Genomic DNA, 23,420 nt, shown 5'->3' on the forward strand with positions numbered 1-23,420 from the left:
AGATTTTATGAAACCTCTAGTTCATGCCTCCAACCCCAAACAACCCCCTATTAGTCTCCTCTCACAACGCTGGTCGTAATCTCTTTATCTGACTCTTGTCAGGGGAAATTATTTAGTATTTCTTATGAAATCCCAATCAAATCCTCTTAAACATCCAATGCCACCTCTATCGCCGCATAATGTTTCAGGTGTAACTGGCGTCCTTAATTTGTGTAAATCTCCTTAAATGTTTAAAATCACAAACCAGCCACAGGGATTCTGTTCACCTCCCACCCACAACGCACCTATTAGCGATCAGATTCCGATTGGTTCTTGCTGAACATCTGGGATATTTCCGACCCGGCGACACACGGAGGAAATGCTCTCATTTAAAGTAATTTCTTTCGTCGGCTGAAACTCTGTCTTCCGAATACACCCAAGGATCGCCGGCGTTCTTAATGGCGTGTGGCGCACCCGCGGTTCTTCAGGGGCCGCGCCAAACCTCCAAGCGTGAATATTTAAAAAGAAAAAATAAAACTCCACATATCAGACCTCGGTCGTCTCATCAAGGCTGCACCGGAGATAGCAGATGATCTGCTTAACTCACCCTCCTCCCTGATGTTCAATATCTCCGATGATGAGCCCCTCCTCCATCCACCCCTCGGGTGAGGGGCGCGGCCCTCCCTGATATGCTTGAGTTTAGCCCATTAGCCGCTCGAATGGCATTAATATCTGACATAGCTCATTGAAATGGTCTCATTTCTTAGTGCGGGAAGGACAAGGGCATTTGCTGGAATGTTTTTAAAAACTTGCCTGAGGGTGTGCACCAGATGTCCCAAAGAAACCCCCACCACACACACGCACACATACACACACACACACACACACACACACGCACACATACACACACACACACATACACATCTAGAAAGCATATATTGCTGTTGCGATACAGTCACTCGTCAGAAAATAGCTTACAATATTCTAATTTCCTTGTTCCCTCGTGTCACATTTTTTCTCCACTCTGTCTTCCCCCTACTGCTGCCTCTCTCTATCTTAATCCTTTTCTTTCTGCTTCCCTTCAATTCTAATTTGGTATTTCACATTTCCAGCTCCCGGTTTTTTTTTTTTTCTTTTTTAGCCCTTTTTTTTTGTTTCAAGTCGCTCTTATCTCTTCTTGTCTTTTGTCACTGTTTTTCCTAACACTTTGATTTGTTTGTGAGTGTAACGTTATTTTTCTTTTACCAAACTCCCCTTTCTGAAGCTTTTCTTTAAAACTTTTCAGACATTGTGGACATACACAGAGTCAGCAAATGTATTATTATTCTTTGAGCTTTTTCATGTGTTACAACCACCAAGTTGAAAGTATCTTTTGGGAAAGTGTGGAGGAGTAACATGATACACCAACACAAAATGGAGACATTATGAAGTGGATGAAAAAACATCCTTTGTAATTTTATTTTGGTACTTTATTTATACAGGAGCCTGGAGTTTTTAAAGACATATTCATGACTTTACTTACACACCATCCCGCTCATTGTACTAATGCTTTAATTTGCCGTTTGTTCAATAATTCCTTTCCTTCTGGCATGGCTTTTTACAAAGTTTAGTAGTACCTTTATAGGAAATTCTTCTAGAAGAGCAATTGTGAGGTCAGACACTGATGTTGGATAAGTTTCAGCTCTAATCGATTCCTGTTCTATTGTGTTCTGTTGCGTTGAGATCAAAAATATGACTTCAGCATGAAGGCTGAAATGATTCATCATTGATTACTGAAATAATCATTCACAAACTTAGTAATTGATTAATCGCTAGCTGGAGTATACAGACAAAATAAAAAGGCCAATTACTGAAAGAACAACATATTCAGAGTTGTAATTTAGCCTTAGCTGTACAAAAAATAGGTTTAAATAAACTTTGTAAATATTTTCTACCTAGAACTTCTAGGTAAAAGTTTTAGCTTCACCCAATTCAAATTCTGTAGAAAGAAAATCTATTAAGCATCTTTTGATGTCCAATCAGTCGGTTAATCTAGAAAATAATCAACAGATCAGTTGTGACTTGACAGAACATAGATAAGTTCATTGATGCACAACCACTTTTGGACCTTTTTTGCACTTGACCTTTTTCGACCTGCAAAATCCTACTGGCATGGTTGTGATGAGATGAAATGATACCTGTTTGTACACGGCGGCTCTGAAAACCAGTCCCTGTCCATCCTCCTGCAGGCAGACGCGGTGTCGGACAAAGAGCTGCGCGTGGCGCTGCACATCAAGTTGGACAGGATGAAGGATGAGTGTGATAAGCTGGTGGCGCAGCTGCACACTAAAGACGATGCATATTCTCTTCTGCAAAGAAAATACCAGCAACTCAAGCAGGAACTGAAAGACAAAGTAAGCCAAGCTCGTCTCGTTGGGATTTGGGGTTTGTATCTGTGAATGGAGGCCATTTTATTTTACAACAGTATCTGCATAGTGCAAACTAAAAACATGCCGACTTCAAACATCACCGGCTTAATGCGTCATATTGAAAGCAAACATGTATATCTTCCCCTTTCTTATTCCTTTCACTTAATTGTATATCTGTTTGGATTATATGATCATATTATCTTAGCTATTGCTAAAAAAACAACAAAAAACTCATATTTATCAGTGTGACTTTAGGCGTTTTTTATAAAGTATTGACGCCAGCTCACCTCCTCGACACAGACCTGATAAGTTGTATGTGGATTTTTCCTGGGCAGACGTGTATTGATTTATAATTTGGCTTGTGCAGAAAACCCAGTTCCTATTCATGAAACATGGGAGGGTTATTATCTCGGCGTAGAGATAATGATTCGTATTCCCACGGCGGCGCTGTTCACTGAGGTTCCTGTCCTGTGACTTATTGATTGGCTTTGTCCTGGAAGAAACCCTGAAATATTGGCGATACTAACCAAACATAAAGAACACTGCTGTATGTTTGACTTTTTTTTCCTCTCTATTTTTAAACATTGGAACCACAAGATTTCAATGTGTTTCAGTAGAATTTTACAGAACCTTTAAAAAGTATTCATCTCCTTGAATATTTCACCCTTTTATTACTTTTACAAATCATTCCTGATGAACATAGTTTGGCTTTTTTGATGGAAAAAAATACCACAAAAAAAAGAAAAACCTCTTTTATATCAAAATGAAATCAAATTTTTACAAAATAGTAATAAATAAATAGAAATAAGTGATTGGCACAAATATTTCCCCCATTTAAAGTGACTGACCTAATTCAACAGAGATCCAGTTAATTGGTGCTGGTAGTCTCACAATGAGTGGAATGGAGATCATCTGAGTGGAGTTAGCATGTCTCAAATAATTGTAGCATAAAGACACTAGTGTCTGGATTAATCACTATCTCTGGCTACCATAACAGTATGAAGACAAAAAAAACTCTCCATGATATTTTGTGGTACTACTTAGCCTGTCATGCTAACAAATTTTACCTGATGATAAATTGCCCAAGTAATAAATGATAATGTTGTTTTGAGACCATTTTCAATATATTAATAATGACTGTTAACGATGCCATTATCTAAGACCAATAAACTTTAATTCACAATGGTCTTAAAAAGTCTTATTCTGAACACAAATACACTCCGCATTTTCTCTGACTTTTCATTTGAAGAAAATGTTTGAAACCCATTTTCCCTCCACTTCTCCCACTCTTTAAAAACGCAAATAGAATTAAGAATGCTGATGATGAACAAAAGTTATTGATGATTTCTAATGATCAAACTCGACTCTGCCATTCTAATCAGGTGAGCGTCGATGAGCAGAGACGTGTTTCCGAGTCTGAGCTTCTGAGGCTGGAGAAGAAGATTGTGACGATGGAAGCAGAACGAGAGACGGTCCTCTCTTCTCTCGGGGAGGAACTGGATGCAGTCTGTCGGAGTCTGGTGAGGAACGGACAAGACAAACTGCAGGTACTGGTCTTAGTTGTTTTACTTTTTTTTTGTACTTTAAAGGTTAAATTTAAAATACCTACAAGCCACCAATTTTATTTGAATACCTCATAGAAATCCTTTTGAAATCAACCAGAGATAAAATACGAACAAGCAAACTAGTAACTTGACCGGTCATGCTGACCTATTATTATTGTTATTGCTCACCGTTCAGGAAAATAAGCTGAGTTAAAGATAATAAAAGTTGGTTCACTTGGTTTGAGTCACCCTGCGTCCTTATTTGCAATCCATTCCTGCAGTTCATTAGAATTTCCTAACAGGCATCGTTCTGTTTGAGAACGCAGGAAAGTCTTCTGGAAGGTGAGGGTGAAGTGGGGGAGGTGGGGTTGGCTTGGATACGGATGACAGAAATCCCCGTATAAAGGTTTGATTATGCCTCCTGTGTATCTTTGGTTAGACGGCCAAAACTGTAACTGTGAAAATATGTGGACCATTTAATTACTCCCAAGTGGAGTTTCGAGTTATTTTTTGATCTGATAATCACATAAGCTTGATTTGTTGGGTTGAGTCCTTATTTGCTGGACTCAACGTCTTGTTGAAATGTAACACACTCCTTCAGTTTTGGCACTCTTTGTTAAAGATGTGTAAGCAACCCTAAAAAAAATCTTATGGCTTCATATCACAATGGATATCTCGTTGCACACTCTAGATTATATTATTCTTTTCCTGAGACTTCTTACAGTTGTTTTTATACATACAAGTTTAAGGTCTGGGGAGTGGATGACCTTGAAAGAAGGTTGAACTGAACGATTTCTGTGTTGATTTGACCAGATTTGTGGATTCTCTTGAAAGATCAGGCTTCAGTTTTATTTAAAACATTCAGCTGTCTTAAAGAGTTTATGGTGTCAGGCACTTTAACAATGTTTCTAAGGCCTTAGGAAGAGAGCTGCCCAGAGCATCACAGGTCCTCCACCATACTTAAAAGTGTACATTTGTATTTTCACTCTAGACACATCTGGAGTGTTTTGTATAAAAAAAAAAGTAGAATCTTTCAATCAAAAAGTTGAATCTTTTGCAACTTCAAGCAAGATCAGATTTTGTTTTTCTTTCCTCAGTTTCAACTTTTTCCATTTGAGCCTTATCGGCCCAATTCCGATCTTTTCACCAGAAAAAAAAAAAAAATCAGATTTGAGCCACTTCCATATGCAGTGCTAAATTGGATATGTTTCAGACTTTTCGAACCTTTTTTAATCTGAACAGTCGTGTCAGATTTTGTATGATTTTTACATCAGTGATGTGAGACGTGCGCCATATTTCTACTCCAGAAGAAGCCTGAAGTAGAAACTACAAACCTAAACAATGGCTGAAGTACAAATATTGTGCAAATATTGTTCTTAAAAAACATTTATATTTGTCATCTACTTAAAAAAAGTGTGATTTATATTACTAAATTGCACACAGTAACTGCATTTAATCATATTTTCAAATTTACTGATATTTATTGATGGTCTGGTGGAACAAACAGTAGAGAAAATAGCGAAAATAACATTTCTGATCATAGTGTTAGTTTAGTTTTTTATGTATCAAAGCTACAGTGTAATGATAAGTCAAGATTTTAATCGAGAATGCATGTTGGTCGCATTAAATTAGTAGCATCAAGGACTACGCAAAAAAAAAAAAAAAAATCATCAAGCATCAAGACCTGCTGTGTGAACGTAGCTTTAGTCTCCTTAGTGGACAAAAAGGGCAGTTTTCACTCACAAACAACCTGTTAGCATCGAGATAGCGTCTAATGGTTGTTATGGAGACCAAAAGCTGGGGAATCGTTGAGGCCCCACCTGCGTCTTCTGGACTTTCTGATGTAACAGATCAGGATGAATTGTGTTAAGTGCACTGGAGAAGTCAATATTATTTATTTTCTGTCTTCGCTGTCAGCCCATCAATTCCCCTAGATGTCAATTCACACACATCACTTCTGGTTCACGACTAAACCTGACGAAGCATCCAAACCTGCTGGTTTTCATCGCCTAATTTAAAGCACTGCTATACTTAAGACTCTTTTGGCCTTCAGGAATTTTTATATCTGTGCTCCTTTAATAATGAATCATACACTTTCTCTGCCATACTTGATTTAACATTAACACTGGCAAATAAATGAACACGGCTGGCTGTTGCAACACACACACACGCACACACACTGAAGTAAATGTGCTGACTGTGGCCTGGGGATTCTGCTAGCACACAGCAAACAAAACCTGCAATAATACTTTAAATTTTTAAGAAAATAAACAAAAGGAACAAAAAAACCTTGTTAGCAAAATTAAATATTGATTCAAATGGATTATCACAGATTACTACCTGTGCCAGCCTTGATATATAGCAATAAGACTGCAGTTTATTGTTTTTACTAATTGAAGACATTATCATTGATTTAGCAACTAACATTATTGCTTTGCGCATGTCCCCCTTCATGTTTACATGGCACACACACTCTTAGATTCTTGCTCCGAGTGTCCCAACCCTGCTGAAGGCTGATGAAGGCAGCTTGTTTTGTCTGCTTATAGATTTCTTGCTCTGGTCCAGTGGTGATGCAGTCTGACAGCCAACACCTTGTCTCATCGCTCATCCATCATGTTGAAAAGAAGTCAAACTTAGTAGTGATCAATTTAATGAGGGGTATTATTACTAGTAAAAGGGTTTATTAGCAGTAGATTTTTTTCCCTGCACAGCCTCCACCTTGGTCATTTTGACTACGATAATGTGTTGAACAACTGGAGAGTCCCCAAATGTGAATTCACATTCACATTCACAAATGTGAATGTGAAGTGGGAATTTAGTACAGGATTGTTGATGAGTGATTGATTGTAGATTATTTTTTGTGTCAAGAAAATAACTTTTCTGAGTTAAAGGAAAAGTCAGTATTTGGTTGTTGTCAACTGTTAAATCTCAAGATCAAGTTTTTTTTAGAGGTTTTTCTTCAATGGTTTCTAATCTGTTCTGTAGTCAGACAGACCGTTGCCTTGTATTTTAACTTATTAAAAGATGAACAACCTTCTGTCTGGCCCTTTAAATCCAAAATTTACAAGTACACTTGAATAGACAACGAATGCAAGAGTTGGGCCAGAATTACTTGCTTGATGGCTCGGGCTTAAGTTTGTGTTTAATAAGCCTACAATACAAACAGCACAGAGAAATCCAAACGAGAATCCATGATGTAAAGTTGTGTTAATCTACTTATTATACAGTAAATAGATGAATAGATAGTTTAACCTGTTGAGGAAATAAAGTCAGAGTGGAGAAGTCATTCAGACTCTAAAAAGCGTAGTGCACTGCATGCATATGCTGCTCCACCCTGCTCCGCTCCAGCAGCAGCGGAGATAGAATCCTACCAGTCCCACATCCCAGTTGATTTGCACTTGACTCACCCTGTGGTTTACAACAAGCAACAAGATGGAGCTGGAAGACGTTAAGAAAAAGCTAAAAACGGGAAAGGTTACTCTGCTCACTTAAATGGGAGTTTTAAAAACGAAAGCGCTAAAATCATAATAAGAATAATATGTCGGGTTCACCTTGGGTTTAGGCCTATAATTAACCCCATGGTCTTAGAACGACTCATGAGGAATCCAGCGTGGGCAGATACGTCAGACCGTCACTTCCCAAAACCACATGCACACATAAAAAAAAAACTTGTAAACGTGTTCGCAGAGTCGGTTTCATTCAGGACTTTACCGCAGGAAGGTTAAACTTACTTGGTCAGACCGGGCTCAGACACAGTGCCTACTGGCTCAGGCCAGGTCAGGTTGAATTTTTCTAGGCCCGATCTAAATTCTAGAGTACATTCTTGACGATTTTTCAGCCCATGACAGATTTTATTTGGAGTGTCAAAGCAAAAAACAGCAAATAAAACAACAAGCTGAACAAGGAAAAAATCAGACATGGTATCTCCGGTGTAAGAATAAGTCGACATTGACAACTATTTATCTTGGTGTCCACAAATCTGGACTTATTTAAAATTGACATAATAGGACAAAAGACAGAGGCTTTCCCTCCAATCTAACTCCTAAGAGTCCAATTGTAATACCTTAAAGGCTGTGATTGCAACTTGACAAGATATAAGGTTTGAATATTCTTCTAAGGCACTGCATCATTTAACTTCACGCACCTTTTCTTTCCTGCATCTTCCTTCTTTGCGCCTGTTCTCTTTCATTTCTACTGTCTTCTTTTGTCAGATGATTAGCGAAGAGAAATACCAAAGTGGAGATCTCTTTGAAAACTTCCTTCTTTGTCATCTACACTGCCTTGTTAGTCTGAGCGTTTCTCTCCATCTGCTTCTATCTCAGCTTTCCCGTCTCTTTCCATTTTCCCAGTGGGAGGTGAAACAAACATATGGCTTCCAAAAAAACCAAAAAAAAAAACACACCACACACTTCCTCACACTCTGAAAGAGACATAAACCAGGCAGTCGTATATTTGAATTAGAGGTGGCAAAACCTCCTACTCCACGGCGGCTCCGTTTTAATAAAATAAAAAATAAAAAGAAAGAAAGAAGTAGTGGCAATATTTTCCCCCTCCCCACTTCAAGCCCACAGACAGCACTTTCAACTCCCTGCCTACTTGTTACGTTTTTCAGCAGTTTCGCCTCCTTTTTTGTCTGCCGCCGAGCCAAACAGGCTTTGATGGTTCGAGGAAAAAGTTGAGAGGAGCCGAGACGTGTCTCATCCTCCTCCCACGCGGTCACATGCTCTGCTGTGGCGTATCGCCGCGCTCTCCCAGAGATGGAGACCTTTGCACGGCGGTGCCGCGCTTTGAGACGCCAAAGCAGAGAACCTTGAGGAATTCATCTTGCCTGGTTTCGAATGACAGTCGGAGGCGAGGTGGGGGGAGAAGGGTCTTTGAACATGTGTGACAGCATTGTTGTTTGGTACAACTCAGGACAGAGGGGGGTTCAAGAAAAGTCTGCTGTTTATCCAGTTCAGTGTGCATAAACACCTTGTCACAAAGGTGTGTTTACAACAAGGTGTGTTTCTCCCCCCCGCTCCCCCCAATATTTTGTCAATGCTTCTCTGGTTGTGTATTGTTGTTATTTCATCCATTGCACCGTGAAGAGATTTATGGTTTTGTTTTTGTGATAAAGAGAAGGACATCCTCAAATATCTGTTTCCATTTCACATATTGCAGCTTTAGTGGCACCAAGTTTGTACCTATTTTTACAGGTGTGAAGTTAGCCTTTTGCTTGTATTACTCTTTTTATTTTTTATTATTTTACCTTTGAAAATAAAACATTTGCAAATGCACTTTCTCCTCCTTGGAAGTGAAAGGAGCATCCTAGCCGTTGTTGCCGCTTTCAATTTGAGTGGATAAAAATTAGTCATTTAAGGTCAGTATTTGCATTTCTTTGATTTTAGATAAATTTCAACTAAAGGTCGCAATTGCTTTTACATACAAGCTTCTGACAAGAGTAATATCTGCCATGCAATGGACAGTCACTCAGTGACCGGGTTCAGATTCCACAAATACTTATCATTTCTTATCGGGGTTTCCCAAAGTTTTAAAATGTTTCAACAAATTTCGTTTTAACATTTTTATAACAACTTAGCATAGTTACCTGATTGTGCTGTAAAATGGCACTATGTGGCTGGAAAATACATAATACTTCCCCTTTAATTTTTGTCTTTCCCAACTGAGGCATCCCACACCTTTTGGAGCTACTACAAATTAAAATAGACAACTAAACTTAATGAACTTATTGTTTTATTGTAGAGAGAATTGCTGTATTACTCTATTACAATGACATGCACACATAGACACTAGGTGGTGCTAGAGCACCTGTCCTTTTTCCTCTGGACAAAGTGTCCCTCTGAAATCTTTCCTTTATTCCTTTTTTTTAAACAGTGTAGTGAGATAAAATGTCTGCACACACCACTTCTCTACACAGGGAAAGCTTTTGGAAAAAATGTGTTTTCTGTTATTCTTTTATGTACCAGTGTGAACATGTGTTTGCTGTTTCATGAGAGGTGATGAAACATTGAGTGGGCTGGTAACCCGCACAGCTGTCTCATCTAAGCATTGATGGACGGATGCTCTCCAACGAGCGTCACAGTTTTGCTTATCTGTGTATTGTTTTCTGTGTGTGTGTGCGTGTGTGTGAAAGTCAGCACTCATTAAGAGCTGGCAGTCAGTTTGCATCGCTGATGCTGTCAAGCTTGTCCAAGAAGACTGAAACAGAGTCCCTGAGCTAATTTTTTATCACAAACAACCTCTATTCAAAGGTGTGCATGCACCAGTGTGGGTGTGTGTGTAGTGTCATACGCTGTTAAACACATGCATTGCAATTTAAGTTGACAGGAGCTTCTCACCGAGGTTAAGGGTTCGACATCTCTCCTCTATCTGGTTTGTCTGCCCACCTTTTGTTTTTGTTTTTTTCCTCTTTATGTTTTGTAACTGGTAGTTTCTCTTTAGATATCTCTTGGTCCTTGCTGAAACTTCCCTAATATTCAGACTTCAGAATGGGCAGCAGGATTCTGCAGGGTATAATAAGAATGGTACTCCAGTTCATATTTGCATTTATTTTTATTCTGGTTTAGCAGGTGATCTCCCAGAGACCTGGATTAGTGAAGGATCCGCATCATTGGCTCGCTGAGACAAAGGTATGCTAGCTTTGCTAGAACTCACGCAATGATGCAGATGTTTCTGTATCATTTGTGTTTAGATATGTTTTGCACAGAATCTGAAAATCTGTAAAATTTCACTGTTTACTTTTTCTACTTCCGGATTCTTTCCCAAGTGTATTCCTGCTTTAAGATGAGGCACAAAATAAAGGCAGCAGAATTGCCTTTATTCCTAAGCTACAACAAAAACAGCCTTTCTTCACAAAAGTGAAGAAGGTTTGTTGTGTTTTGATTGGTCAGCTGAGGATTAACTTTTCCAACTGTTGCAGTGTTTATGTTACCGCCTCTTAAACAAAAAACAAAACAAAACAATAATTTCTCCACAATCTATTTCCCACGTCAAAACTCTCTCCAATGTCGGTCCTTCTTATAGTTATTTTCGTAAACATAATGCTTTGTCACAAAGCTCATATCAAATTAAAGCACACTGCTGCGTTGTTTCACCCAAAGCAGAACTGGGAGAGAGGACGGTTAAAAATACTGGTTTATAATTAGGCTGAAAACACAGGAAAGATGTGAAGAAGAAAAAAAAAAACCCAGTGAAGTGTTCATGCTAATTATCTTGCATAATATCGGTGTGATCATTTGTCTAATTAACCCACTGCTACTGTCTGTGTGTATGTTCCCCACGTGTTGCGACTGTGCACTTTATGTAAAAATTTTCCAACTAGTTTGATTACTGTGTAAAACTCAGGTAAGTATCAGGTATGATATTTTAGTGTTTTTTGTTGTTTTTTTTAGCAGAAAACTATCCAGCTTTTCACTTGATAGTTGAAGTTGAATTATTTGTTTTTTTAGCTAAAGATACATCCCTTGCTACAAATAATTAAATGTACACTAAAGGAATGCTTTGTTATTGCATTTTAGGCAATAAATGTTTGCTTTCTTATTTAAAAATGAATGGAATCATTTGAGTTAAATGTGATTTTATTATTGTGTAAAATCGTCTTAAGAGGTTAAATGAACAATTTGCGGAATGTGGCAATTTCTTTTATTTGGTTAATCGTCAGCATAATTGATTAAGGTTGGGCGATATGGTCTTAAAGTTTTATCGCAATATTTTCTGGTACTATTATGATAATAAAAGTGACGATAAAAACTAACTAGAAAATTTCTGAAGAAATTTAAACGGGGAATGCCAAAGTGTGCCCCGTCTGTTGGAACCCAGTGTTCTGATGTTAATGTTAGCATCAATGCTAAAGTAAGCTACAATGTACTCAACAGCATGTGGAGAGTCACAAGGATGATGAGTAATATGGACTTACTCCATTCAGTATGTAAAAATTTGTGTATAAGCTAAAATTAGCCAAAATGCTAATGTTAGCCTAAATGCTGCCAGTGGCATGTGGGGCATCACTAGCATGTTGTCTTGCATTAACTTCCTCCATTCAGTATGCTAACCATGAATAATACATTAAAAAAAATAGCAAAAACACTTATTTTAGGGATTATCCATTATAGGACCCCAGTTATTTAATGAAGTGTGATTTGTGTCACTAAACTGGTCGCAGTTTATTCATATTTTTTATATTTATTGATGCGTTCATTGAATAAACAGTTGAGAAAAAAGTAAAACTAAGAATCCCGATGATATGGACGATTTTGGCGGGTTTTAAAAGTCATTAACTGGAATTTATCTCAACAATAAATCCAAATTCTTATCATGACAAGTATCACGATAAATGATAAACGATACAATACGATATGATAAATCCCCACCAGTATCACCAACGCACAAACCAACCTAGAACGGCAGTTTCAATGTACACATTTCTCATTTTCCTTGCACACTACGAATGAACCCAACCAGACCAAGCTGCGCTGGCTGAGCGAGGAAGTGCGAGAGCGCGATGCGAAGGAGCGGCGCCTGAGGAAGCAGCACCAGCAGACCAGAGATGAGCTGAAAGCTCTCAGGCAGAGCCGCAGCTCGGAGCAGGAAACCCTACAGCAGCGCCTTGACCAGCAGGAGAAGCTGCTGCTCTCCCTCAGCACGGAGAAGAAAGGTAGTCCTTAACCAAAAGAAAAAAGAAAAAAAACACCCTTATGATGATGATAAATCACTTGGCCCCTCCATATCTGCTGAACTTGTGATGGCAAAAAAAAAAAAATAAAGGATAGGTGAGGATTTCTCCTGCCTAGCTATCTTTGATTCACAGACTCCTCCAACTGATCTCTCTAACACGGCTGAGTCAGACTCGCATCTTTCTGTCTGCTCACACCATCTGTATGAGCGGTAATTCCTTTAATTGGACGCTTTTTGTCACTGTGTTTTGTTTTCATGGAAGCTTACGAAGATGCCTGCCTGTGCCCTCATGTGAACTTAGTTCCATCTTTCTTACTGTTTTTATGCATCTGTATCCTTGCCATTATAAATGTTTGAGAAAGCATCCTAATGATTTTGTATTGGAGTTCTTTTTAGCCTACGGCCTCTATTTTCTTTCTCTTTCTTTCTAGCTTTCTTCCTGTCTTCTTTTTTTCCTTCTTTTTTTCTTTTTCCCTCTTTCTTGTTTTCTTTCCCTATGATGTGTTTCATCAAGAAGAGAAAAGGAGTTTAAAGACAGAGTGAGACAGGTAGAGTTGGGTAGCCATTATGAAAACAGTCGTGTCACTTTTTTATGATGTTTTGTAGCAATATTATAAACTTTGGATAAATAGTCTAAATTAAAGAAACCCTATGCATGGTGCCTCCTGTCGTACAGACGGTAATTAAACACATGCTGTTTACAACCACAGAACATATGCTTCTAATAAAAAAAAATGGCTGAAAGATGCTCTGTTTAACACAATCTCTGTGCAAAGCTTGGTTTAAAGATGAGATTACTCCTCTTGTATACTGCTGTCAAGTATAGTTAAGGTCAAACAGTTGTTAGATTTCTTTTTTTTGTCAGGTCTTAAATTTCAATGTTAACACTGAGGGTAGCAGATTCTTGTTTTATTCTTCTCATAAAAACAGAATTTCAGAGTTTTACCTCAAATCATTCTAAAACTAAAATAATCATACAGAGCATTTATTAAACTGCGGCAAAAATCCATACACATTTAATAATGGAATCCAATAGGCATTTGTTGAGAGTAAATACATTCTTACACACACATTCTTACATTTGTTTTTTTCTTTGGCCCGATATTGCCCCCCTTCTCCACAGAGAAACAGTACTTTTATTAGCTTCTAGCAGCAATCTGTCTATTTTTTACAGTTCCTCCTCATTGGCCTCTTCACTTGAAAGCCACTCTGCCACTCTGAGATAAGAGCGGTTCTGGTTTTAAAGAACCCAGCATGGCTTTCAGGTGAAATGGGACTGAGCTTGAGTCAGCAAAGATTGCACTAGGCAACTATGACTATCATCCTCCAGCTGGTTCCAGGTCTGATTAAAACAGACTCGGACTAGGCTCCAGAAAGTTGTTCCACAGGAAGAAATAGTCTTTTTGACTTTAGTCTTTTTTTCCACCCTGTTTCTGTAAATTTGGTTGTGGTCAGATCTATTTCAGGAAGAAAGCATTCATCTTCAGGATTTTATATATTCTTGAGATATATAAACTGATGTAAGCTGTCACATAAATGATATAATATTGCTGTAGGCAGGAAGAATCTCCGGTAGCAGTCAGTCTTACAACAAACCTGAAGAAGCCTTTGACTGAAGACTGTTGCTGTATGATTCGTGACATGCTAACTCATTATCATTGATATTCTTCATAAATTACTTTATAGGTATGACTTTTGTTGTATGATTTGTCTGAAAAAAATTTTCTGATTACACACTTAGAACTTTGTATTGATTTCCATTCATTTTAATAAGTGCATTTATGTCTAACACTAACAGTATATTTCTAAGTTTAACCTACACTTGATTCACATCATACCTCTAAACCTAACCCTTGGCCCAGAAAAATGGGGTTCGGTTTATTAGGCCCAAACTTTGGTCCTCATAAGGTCCATCGGTCTTCAGAAGGTTAGTAAATATACCAAAGAAGGATCTAGATAGGCTTCAAACAAGTATACACACACATCAATATGCACATTCACACAATGAGCTGCCAAACCGCTCATATTTAAACTTGGAGGTCGACCAATATTAGATTTTTTTTTTTAAGAGTCTTGACATTGCACACTGTTTCTGTAAACAGGCATATCTTTAGACGGCACATCATGTTGACACAGGGATGCAGTCAGTCTTACACAATCTGTCAGACAGTTCCCAGAGGATGTGCTCACTTCTAAAAATAAAAACATTACCATGAGTAAAAACAGGAAGACATCTTACTATTATTTTTATATTCATCTGTATTTATAAATATAAGCAAATATATATTTTAAGTTAAATTAGCCCTATGAAATTACGCCACTACATTCTACGTTCACCATGGGAACGTATGCAGAGTACTTGAGCCACGTCCAGTCATTTTCAAGAAATCTGTGAAAGCTCTGTTCTGAAGATGTCAGAATAAAATTGAACTGTTTGCAGTTTTTGTATCGGCTGTAACTTCACAAGTCGCACAGCAAGAACTGGATGTTGGAGAAAACAAAACCAGCAAACGAGCAGAGCGCACTCTGGATTAATAAAGCTAGCTTGGATTTCAGGGAGCGTTTTCAAAGTGAGCGTGGATCTGAGAGCTCTGCTTATCAGCCGCAGCATCTTATCTCACGCAGTCTCCTCGTTTTCAGAGCTGCTGGAGAGGAGTCGCGCGAAAGAGGAAGAAATGAGAAGCTTTCAGGTCAGATTCATGTATTTTCATTAATCTGTGCTGGATCTGTTTGTAGATTTAGTTTTTATTTGTTTTCGTCTTTCCCCTCTTTCCACTTCAGAAAGAGACAACACATTTTTCCCTTTGTCTTTTTCTGCACGTCAGCTGTTTTTCCAGCCGAATCACATTTCTCTGATGCTGCCCCCCCCACACCCATACCCCACTCTGCTGCACAGCTGTGCGCCTGGCAGACTCCTCCAGGGCTTGCTTGAGCAAATAGCTAATTACTGCAGACACGAGGCCTTGGAGTTTAAAAGTCACTAAAGGCCTTGTCGGTTTTTTTTTTCTCCTTTTGGCAGGCCACCCACTCACCTAAGCCGGAGTGGACCGGCCCCCGCCGGAGCCTCGCTGGCGCTTTTACACCCCATTAAAATGCAAAGCAGATGCGCGTACGCACATAAACACACTGAAGCGCGTCTGCGAGGATGATTTACATGTGAAGAGGCAGAAAACGGAAAGCACGAGGGACACAGATGAGTTAAAACGAAAGATGGGTGGGGGGAGGGGAGGAGGAAAAAAGAGGACCCTTGCTGGAAAGCATCAACACATTGCAGAAAAAGGGGGTGAGAGGGATGCCTGCTGCACGGAGAAGCAGGTGTGCGTTTGAGTGGCAGATAAGAGCCAGAGCATCACTTATGCATCGTTAGCGAGGGAACATCAGTCAGGAGCTGCAGGAGAGGATGGAGCATTTTGTCTTTGTGAGCGTGATAAGAAGAACTCTCCCCAGCCACTGCGTTTACTTCCCTTGTTATGTTAGAACACCCTATTCCTCTCTTCTTTCAAGGTTTTTTTTTTTCTCCTACAGACATCTGCTGAGTTTCCCTTTTTTTTTTTTTCTTGCTGGTGCTGAGCTCTTACCTGGACTTAGTTTTGCACACATGGCAGCATCCTGTGTTTGAACTTCACTTGTTCACGTTCAGGTTTCAGTTCATCCTTAATCCTAATCGATTGCGTTTTATTTCTGTTTTAGGATCGTGTGTTGGATCTGGAGATGGTAAGATTTAATTTCTTGAAGAATGTTACTGTGGAAGTTCAATTGAGGTTTTATTTAAATGTCATATTGAAGTTAAAATTATACCAGCATGATTTGATTTAGCCACATAAACTGGTTCACCTGAAAGTTTATGTGGGAAAGTCTTAAAGGTCAAATTTTAAGACTTTCCCGTGCTACAGTTTTCTAATATTTGTTGATATTTTAGACTGATTTTGACACAAATGTCCAGTGTGAGTTGGTGTATATGTAGAATCACAGCCACCTATAAAAGCCATAAATCTTTATGAATAAGCATGTGTTTCTGAATCAAAACATCCAGATGTTGTGCACAGAAATTTATTTTCAATTGCTCACATTATGAGATAATGACTGTTTTATTATCTCACTATGTTGAAATAAAGAGATTCAGTCTTGCTCTGTTGAGGAAGCCACCAAAACACCTCACCTCAAAATAACACCTCAAGCTTTTTCATTATAACCTCATATATCACTTAGCTTAGAGCTCTTTCAGTGTTCTGGTATTTTTGATTTTTAGTGCTCACTAAGTTGAGATAACAATGCCATAAGCTCTTTTACCTTTGACAGTTTTAAATTTCATTATTTGGTGATAAAAATACCGCAACCTTGTTTCATTTTAGAAACATTTCAGTTGTTTTAGATCAAACTAAAGCTTTCCCTTTTTTGTGATTTTTGTGATTTGGGATAATGTGATCTTAAACTTCTTTGTTCCTGTTCCAGTTTTAATTTCTCATTATTTGCAAGATAATGGAATCTCAAGCTTTTTTTTTTTTTTTCTTTTTTTTTTGACACAGTAAGTATTGTTGTCTGATTTGGTCACAATAACCTTTATTTTCTTATTCTGTGGAGATCATATTTGAAGCTTTTTTCATTATCTTAGCGTATTGTTAGAAAAGGTTTTCTTACCTCATTTCTACATAGAAATGAGGTAAAAAATAAAAAATTATTTTTTTTCCCATAAATTTTTAATTATTTAAGAAATGTTATCCCTTATATTCTTAACACTGGTTACTGTACAGAAGCAACACCCCAAAATTATTTTTTTAACTGAGCTATAAACAACCAGGACTTTTTTTTACAAAAGACTTTTGGAATCTTTGTGGGGATAAAATCCTAAAGTCAAAGTTAAATAAAATAAAATGACTTAAACTTCATAACAAATAAAAACATGGCAGCCTCTACAAGAAGGTATGTTAGCAAAATGATTTATTTTGATAAAAATATGACAATTTCCATGCTCTCAAAGTACAAATATGTCTCATTATCTCGCTATCCCAAAATAACCTATTGGGGGAAAAAAATTTAAGTCTCACTAACTTTATTTTTCCTTTTCTTTGCCATTTTATGGCAGTTCCGTTATTCTTATTATTTCAAGATGACAAAAGTTTGAAATACTTTTGTCATCTTGACAAAAGTATTTCAAAAAGTATAAGTCAGTATAAGTCCTCTAATTATTTATTCCTCTAATTATGTCGAGATAATATTCTTATCTGTACGATAACAGTTCCATTATCTCATTTTCTTGAGATTTCAAAGCTTAAATTTATAACGGATCAATATATTTATTTCATATATTTACAGAAATGATAGACACATGAATCTAGCTTAAAATATCCCATCATAAACCAATGCAATGAAGAGAATGCAATACTCTTCAGAACTGGATGCAACAGAAGAACAGCTCATTTTTGCACCAAAATCAGCCTGTTAACTTATGATCCATAGAAAATGACTTCAAAATGAATCCCAGCAGGTGTAGCTGCATTCAGCTGGACAGTATAATCAATCTGAAACTTAGTCCATTTATTTTAGAAAGTTAGATTTTCATATTTTCTCTATTTTTTCTATACTGATATTGAAAATGCTGGAAGGAAATTCCATATTTTGAAAACTACGTAGTAACCCTAAAGATTTATTTATTTGACTGCCCATGAAGACTAACCCAGGGTAAGAAATGATTGTTTTAGTTGAGGCTCAGAGGCTCCGTTAATCATTACAAGTCTTGCTGATGGTGCCCAGAAGTGAGCCTTGCTGACAATATGGTATCAATTCTACCATCTGCACTATTAATGATCACTGCCGACATCCTTAATCAGCAATTAAATGTCAGATAGGAATTCGTTTGCGCTGATCAAAGGTTGCATTGACCCGAGCACCTTTAACAGCCCTAAAAATAAATTAATAAATTAGTGTAGGAACCTGTCTAACACACAGCGACCCATCTGTCACAATTATACACCACGCTTGTCAGCTTCAGCCTTCAGTTCACTGCTACAAGACGGAATAGGAGAAGTCTCGGACCTCCATCAACTCCCGCATTTTCTGCCGGCAGCGGGGACACATCGACCTGTTCTCCACTCAGCCCAGCTGCTAGAATCACCCAGCAAATCTTACTAATATGTCAGTGTGCCATTCAGCGTGACAGTCGGTGATGCCTCCTAACAGCCAGCTTCCTTTTGCTGCTTAATCACACCAACCCTGAGTAGGAACAGGGCGATTTCTGAAGCTAACTGAAGAGGTGTGAATATAGCAGCATAGCCAGATCTCTGCTGATGTAAACATAGGGTTGCGATGAGTGAGTTGAGACAAAAATCCTTGATTGCATTTTGAATCGACCAGGTAGTATACAGTTTGTCATCGTGCTTTCAAGGTGTCCGCACATCCTTAAAACGTCCCAAAAAGTCTTACGATTGTGCATATAAAAGTAAGGCTTTAAAATGTCTTAAACTCATTTTAAAAAAATAGTCTAAGTTGGCCTTATATGTTCATCCCAGCTCCTAAATTTGTCGTGGCAGGACTATTTAATCTAGTCTATTCTGTGTAGTATTTATTTTTGTTCTGTCAGGCAAAAGTTCGAGTGGCGCGCAGACATCTTCGTTGCATTGTGTGACTCAAGACAGTTGGGGCTACTACTAACTAGCTAGGTTTTTTGTGTTAATCATGGATAATTGAAAATGTATTGCTTGTTGGATAGACGACGTTAGTCCTCCTCACCATTGGCTCACTTCTGTTTTGCTTTATGTACAAATATGCTCAGCACTAGGGGTTAAGTCTGTAGAGAGCATTGCTACATATTCAATTGTCTTCATTTCTGTCATGGTACAGGTCCTGTTATTACTACAAAGTCACTGTAAAGTTGAATTTCTGTAAAATAATCAAATATTCTGCCACAATCTAATCAGTCCCATTTAAAAGCAGAAATTATATTTGGGGTTTCCCTTTGACAAATGTTATCCATTAGGGAAATAAGGATACTGTTGTTCTGCCTGACTGTAGATGTAGATGATTCTTAATTATGAATCATCTACATCTAACCCTACACCTAATGTTAGAACACCTCTAAAAAAAGATGTTCTAATTTTGTTCCTTATGTTTTTCTTCCAATGATCTGGTGTTTTTACTTTCAAGGTTTTCAGTAGGTATAAATGGGTCCATGAGGATGCTGGTGTCCTCATGGACCCATTGGTAAGTGTTTTAGTGGTGACAGTTAAGGGGTTAAGCTTATTCTGCTTTTTCAGCTTTCTTTTTGTCTATTTTCTGTACTGATTGTAGTTTTGTACTGGATCGTCTGAAAATGAGCAAAGGCAGACAAATGGAGAATAAAATATGGAGTGTCAGGTCTAAAAATTGTTTGCAGCAAATACTAGTATCCGAAAGACCCATTTTTGGGAAATTGGTAAGAATCTTGTCGAGACCCAACAGTGGGCCTGACAAATCCGTCACTGTTTAACTAAGACTGATGCAGTAATTTTCAAATTTTTGAAAACTCGTATCATCCCTGTATATACTGAGGTTTCCAAATAGCACATCGTCACATAACTGTAGTGTAACAGAACAAGGACACTGGCTGGTTCTGCTTGTCAAAAAGAGAAAAGTAAAAGTCTCCATTCATTGTCATTGCTTTTTGGTTGGAGGTTGTATTTTAACTGCATTGTGTTTTACTTCAGTCAAAAGTTAAAAGTTCTAAATTACAACAAAAAGAAATCTGATTTAAAACCTCAAAAGTAGGAATGCCTGATATTTCTCACCAGTCCCATCCTCTATACCCAGTTTGGCAGTCTCGCATTTAAAGACATTGTAGTGTAAAGCAACGTGTAACAGTTGATCTTCAATATATTTATTCTTACTCCTATGGAAATACTTCATTATTCTGACCAAGAATTGTAAAAAAAAAAAACGTATTAGGTTAACACTAGATTAAACCAAATATGGCTCTTTAGCTTGCCCAGATGCAGTGACTACAAATGTATCATTGTTCCCTCCTTTGCTTGCAATATCTCAGAGAATGTGAGATCTACACTGGTTCCAGATGGTGATATTCTCATGCATTTTGAAATTCTCAGTTCTCTGAAAAGAGTAAACAAATGGTGCTGAAAAATAGTAGAATATTTTTCTGAGCAGCTATCTAACGGATGTGGCAAAAACTCTGACTTGTGAGTCCTTTTGAGAGCAGAGTCAGGGATGGGATATGATGAAGCATGGGGAAAAGATGATTGACTGACCAGCCAGCTCAAGCTGAGATGAGACAATGCACCTAATCAGACTAACCTGGCCTGGATCAACTTGGTTAAAATTTGATTGCATTGTTTTATTTACCAAAACGTCTCAGTCTCTAAGCAGGATAGTTTTTTTCAGAATGCTTAATATTTAGAATTCCAATAGAAATAAATATTGCACATCCTTCCAGCCTCAGAGTGAACTCCCTGGTTAGACAGCTCTTTGGTGAGTAGCTGGCAAATCTTTCTGGCCAAGAGAGTTGACAAAACCTGGAGCAGAAGCCCAGACTCATTCTCAGAAAGTAAACAGCATCTGAGCTAAAATGGATGCACTTCCTGTCCTGTCTCATAAGGTTATTTTCTAACTACCAACCTCTAGGCTTTCCTCTGTTGCAGCCCCTATTAATAAACCCCCATAGGAGGGATACATGATATATCACCATTAACATTGTTATCAGCAGATGTTAGTCATTTTTTAACATCTTGGTATTGGCTTGATTACTAAAACTAGGCTGATGTTAACAAATGTTTTATTTTCATCTTGGTGCCATTTGTATTTCTGGAGGAGGTTGTGTCATGTGGTTTTTGTTTAGCCATGTGACAGTGATGCAGCGCAAGACTGAGGAGTGCTTAACTGAAGCAGAAAAGCAATGCCAATGGTGTGGTTGTTTTTTCAATGTCGAAAGGGTAGGGAAATAATATAATATACTACATACAATACATGTAAATATCGGTAAGAAAAATAATACTGGATATCAGTATTGGTCCAAATTGTTACATTGGTAACATTAGTTTACTTGTTATTTTGCTGGATGACAAATTGTTCCAGAAGTTATTGTGATAAACGATAACATTGTTTTGAGACCATTTTCAAGTAATATTATAATGCTAATGCCATAATAATGCAAGAACACAATCTCAAAGATCAATAAACTTTGAATTATAATGAACATTTAACAGTGGAACTGGAAGATATTTTAAATATCCAACATATATTAACAAAATAACAGAAACAACAAATGAAATGAATTATGCCCTTCATAAAAAAAGACCTAGTTGAGAGCAAATCACCAGACTGTAGACTTTTGTCATCCAGTTTTTAGGAGAAAGAAAGAGAAAAGAGAACAACTATAAATCACATAAGTTGAGTTTATTTTAATTTCTCATGCGATTAATTGATTTATTGCTTATTGAAACAGGCCTAATTGTTACCCCATAGTTTTTCCAAAGTTACTTCAAGTATTTAGAAATCTAAATTAGATATGCAAACTGTGAGTTTAACCATTTTGATGAACTTTAATAGCATCACAGATAAGAAAACAAGAACATCTATTGTCCAACCCGTTAAGAAATCTTGATGCTGAAATTTGATTTTGTCTATCAATCTTTTCTGTCCACAATGGGGAGCAATTTCTCTTTTGTAGCAGACTGTTGATATTGAATGACCGAAGCATTCAAATCAAAGTTTTCTATTTGTTTTGACAAAATATGAAAACAACAAATGCTGATATTCAGAAAGCCAGGAAATATACGGATTAGACGGCTTCGAATCTTTTTGATAGGCAAATCTTGTTTCTGAGAGGCAGTCTAAAGAAGTCAGAGGTGAAGCACATTTTGGTACACTAGAGACAAAATGATTATATTTTGTAGAATGATAGTGATTTACTAGTTAAAGTTGCTATAGCTAAAGAAAATAAAACTATTCTTTACTTTTGAATACCTAAAAACTCCCTGGATAAACATCTGCATATAGTCTAAAGTTTTCCATGTGCATAACTTTTCAAGTTCTTTTAAAGCAGTGTTATGGAAATTTCATTATCAAAGAATGAGAAGCTGTTTCAGTAATAAGAGAAAGATTAATCTTTGTCTTTAAGTTTCTTTATTCGAAGGCAAAAGTGTTCGAAGACCCATCTCACTGAGCGCAGTCAGGAGAAGAGCCCTGAACAACACACATCACATCGTTATATAGTCACAGCAAGACAAAAACCCACCCAAAGTCTGATCTTATCTCTACTACCAGATGGACCACAGAGACAATCCTCACCCCCACCCTATGAACTATCCCCTCACCTCCTGGAGGGGATGATTTTATGGCAGGAAAGAGAGCTGATAAGGATTTCAGGAGAAACTTCTAATTCTTCTTTGTCAGTTAGTCATGGGTTCAGGTCAAACAGGGTACAAACTACATTCCACACATCGGTCCTTTAAGACAATTACCAGATCAAGCATTTTACCCAAGATGCCTTCAGGTCTCTTCTGCTATCACAACTGTGGAAACATCTAAACATTATCTGTAAACTTATTTAATGGACAAACACATCTTGCAGAAATACAAAAACAAAGCAGATGTAATCCGTAAATAAATTGTAAAAAGTATCATCAGTTCCTTCCAAAATGAAATAAGACTGAAAATGAAATTTTCTATTACAGCAGTTAATCTTTCCAAAATGTCTAATAACATATGAAACTGTAAAATAGGAAGGCATGAAATCTAGGCAACCGTACAGCTAACAGAATCTGCTTTAGACTTTGTCTGTTTTTATAAAGCTGCCAGTTGACTCTGCAGAGCTGAAACACCCATAAATATC

General features: G+C 37.6%; 1 protein-coding gene across 6 annotated transcripts in view; it reads left to right on the top strand.

Annotated features, from left to right (window-relative positions):
* cep128 (centrosomal protein 128) overlaps positions 1 to 23,420 on the top strand; it is a 54,188-nt gene that overhangs the window by 24,768 nt on the left and 6,000 nt on the right. For 5 of the 6 annotated variants that reach the window (XM_007566139.2, XM_007566138.2, XM_007566137.2 and 2 more), the window contains 6 exons: positions 2,208 to 2,372; positions 3,770 to 3,934; positions 10,498 to 10,560; positions 12,392 to 12,584; positions 15,245 to 15,294; positions 16,295 to 16,318. In XM_007566139.2, coding sequence (XP_007566201.1) covers positions 2,208 to 2,372; positions 3,770 to 3,934; positions 10,498 to 10,560; positions 12,392 to 12,584; positions 15,245 to 15,294; positions 16,295 to 16,318 — 660 coding nt within the window. The remainder of the gene's footprint in view (positions 1 to 2,207; positions 2,373 to 3,769; positions 3,935 to 10,497; positions 10,561 to 12,391; positions 12,585 to 15,244; positions 15,295 to 16,294; positions 16,319 to 23,420) is intronic. The other variant, XM_016678684.1, reaches the window with a different exon arrangement.

Source organism: Poecilia formosa, unplaced genomic scaffold (genome assembly GCF_000485575.1).
Source record: "Poecilia formosa unplaced genomic scaffold, Poecilia_formosa-5.1.2 Scaffold187, whole genome shotgun sequence".
NCBI lineage: Eukaryota > Metazoa > Chordata > Actinopteri > Cyprinodontiformes > Poeciliidae > Poecilia > Poecilia formosa.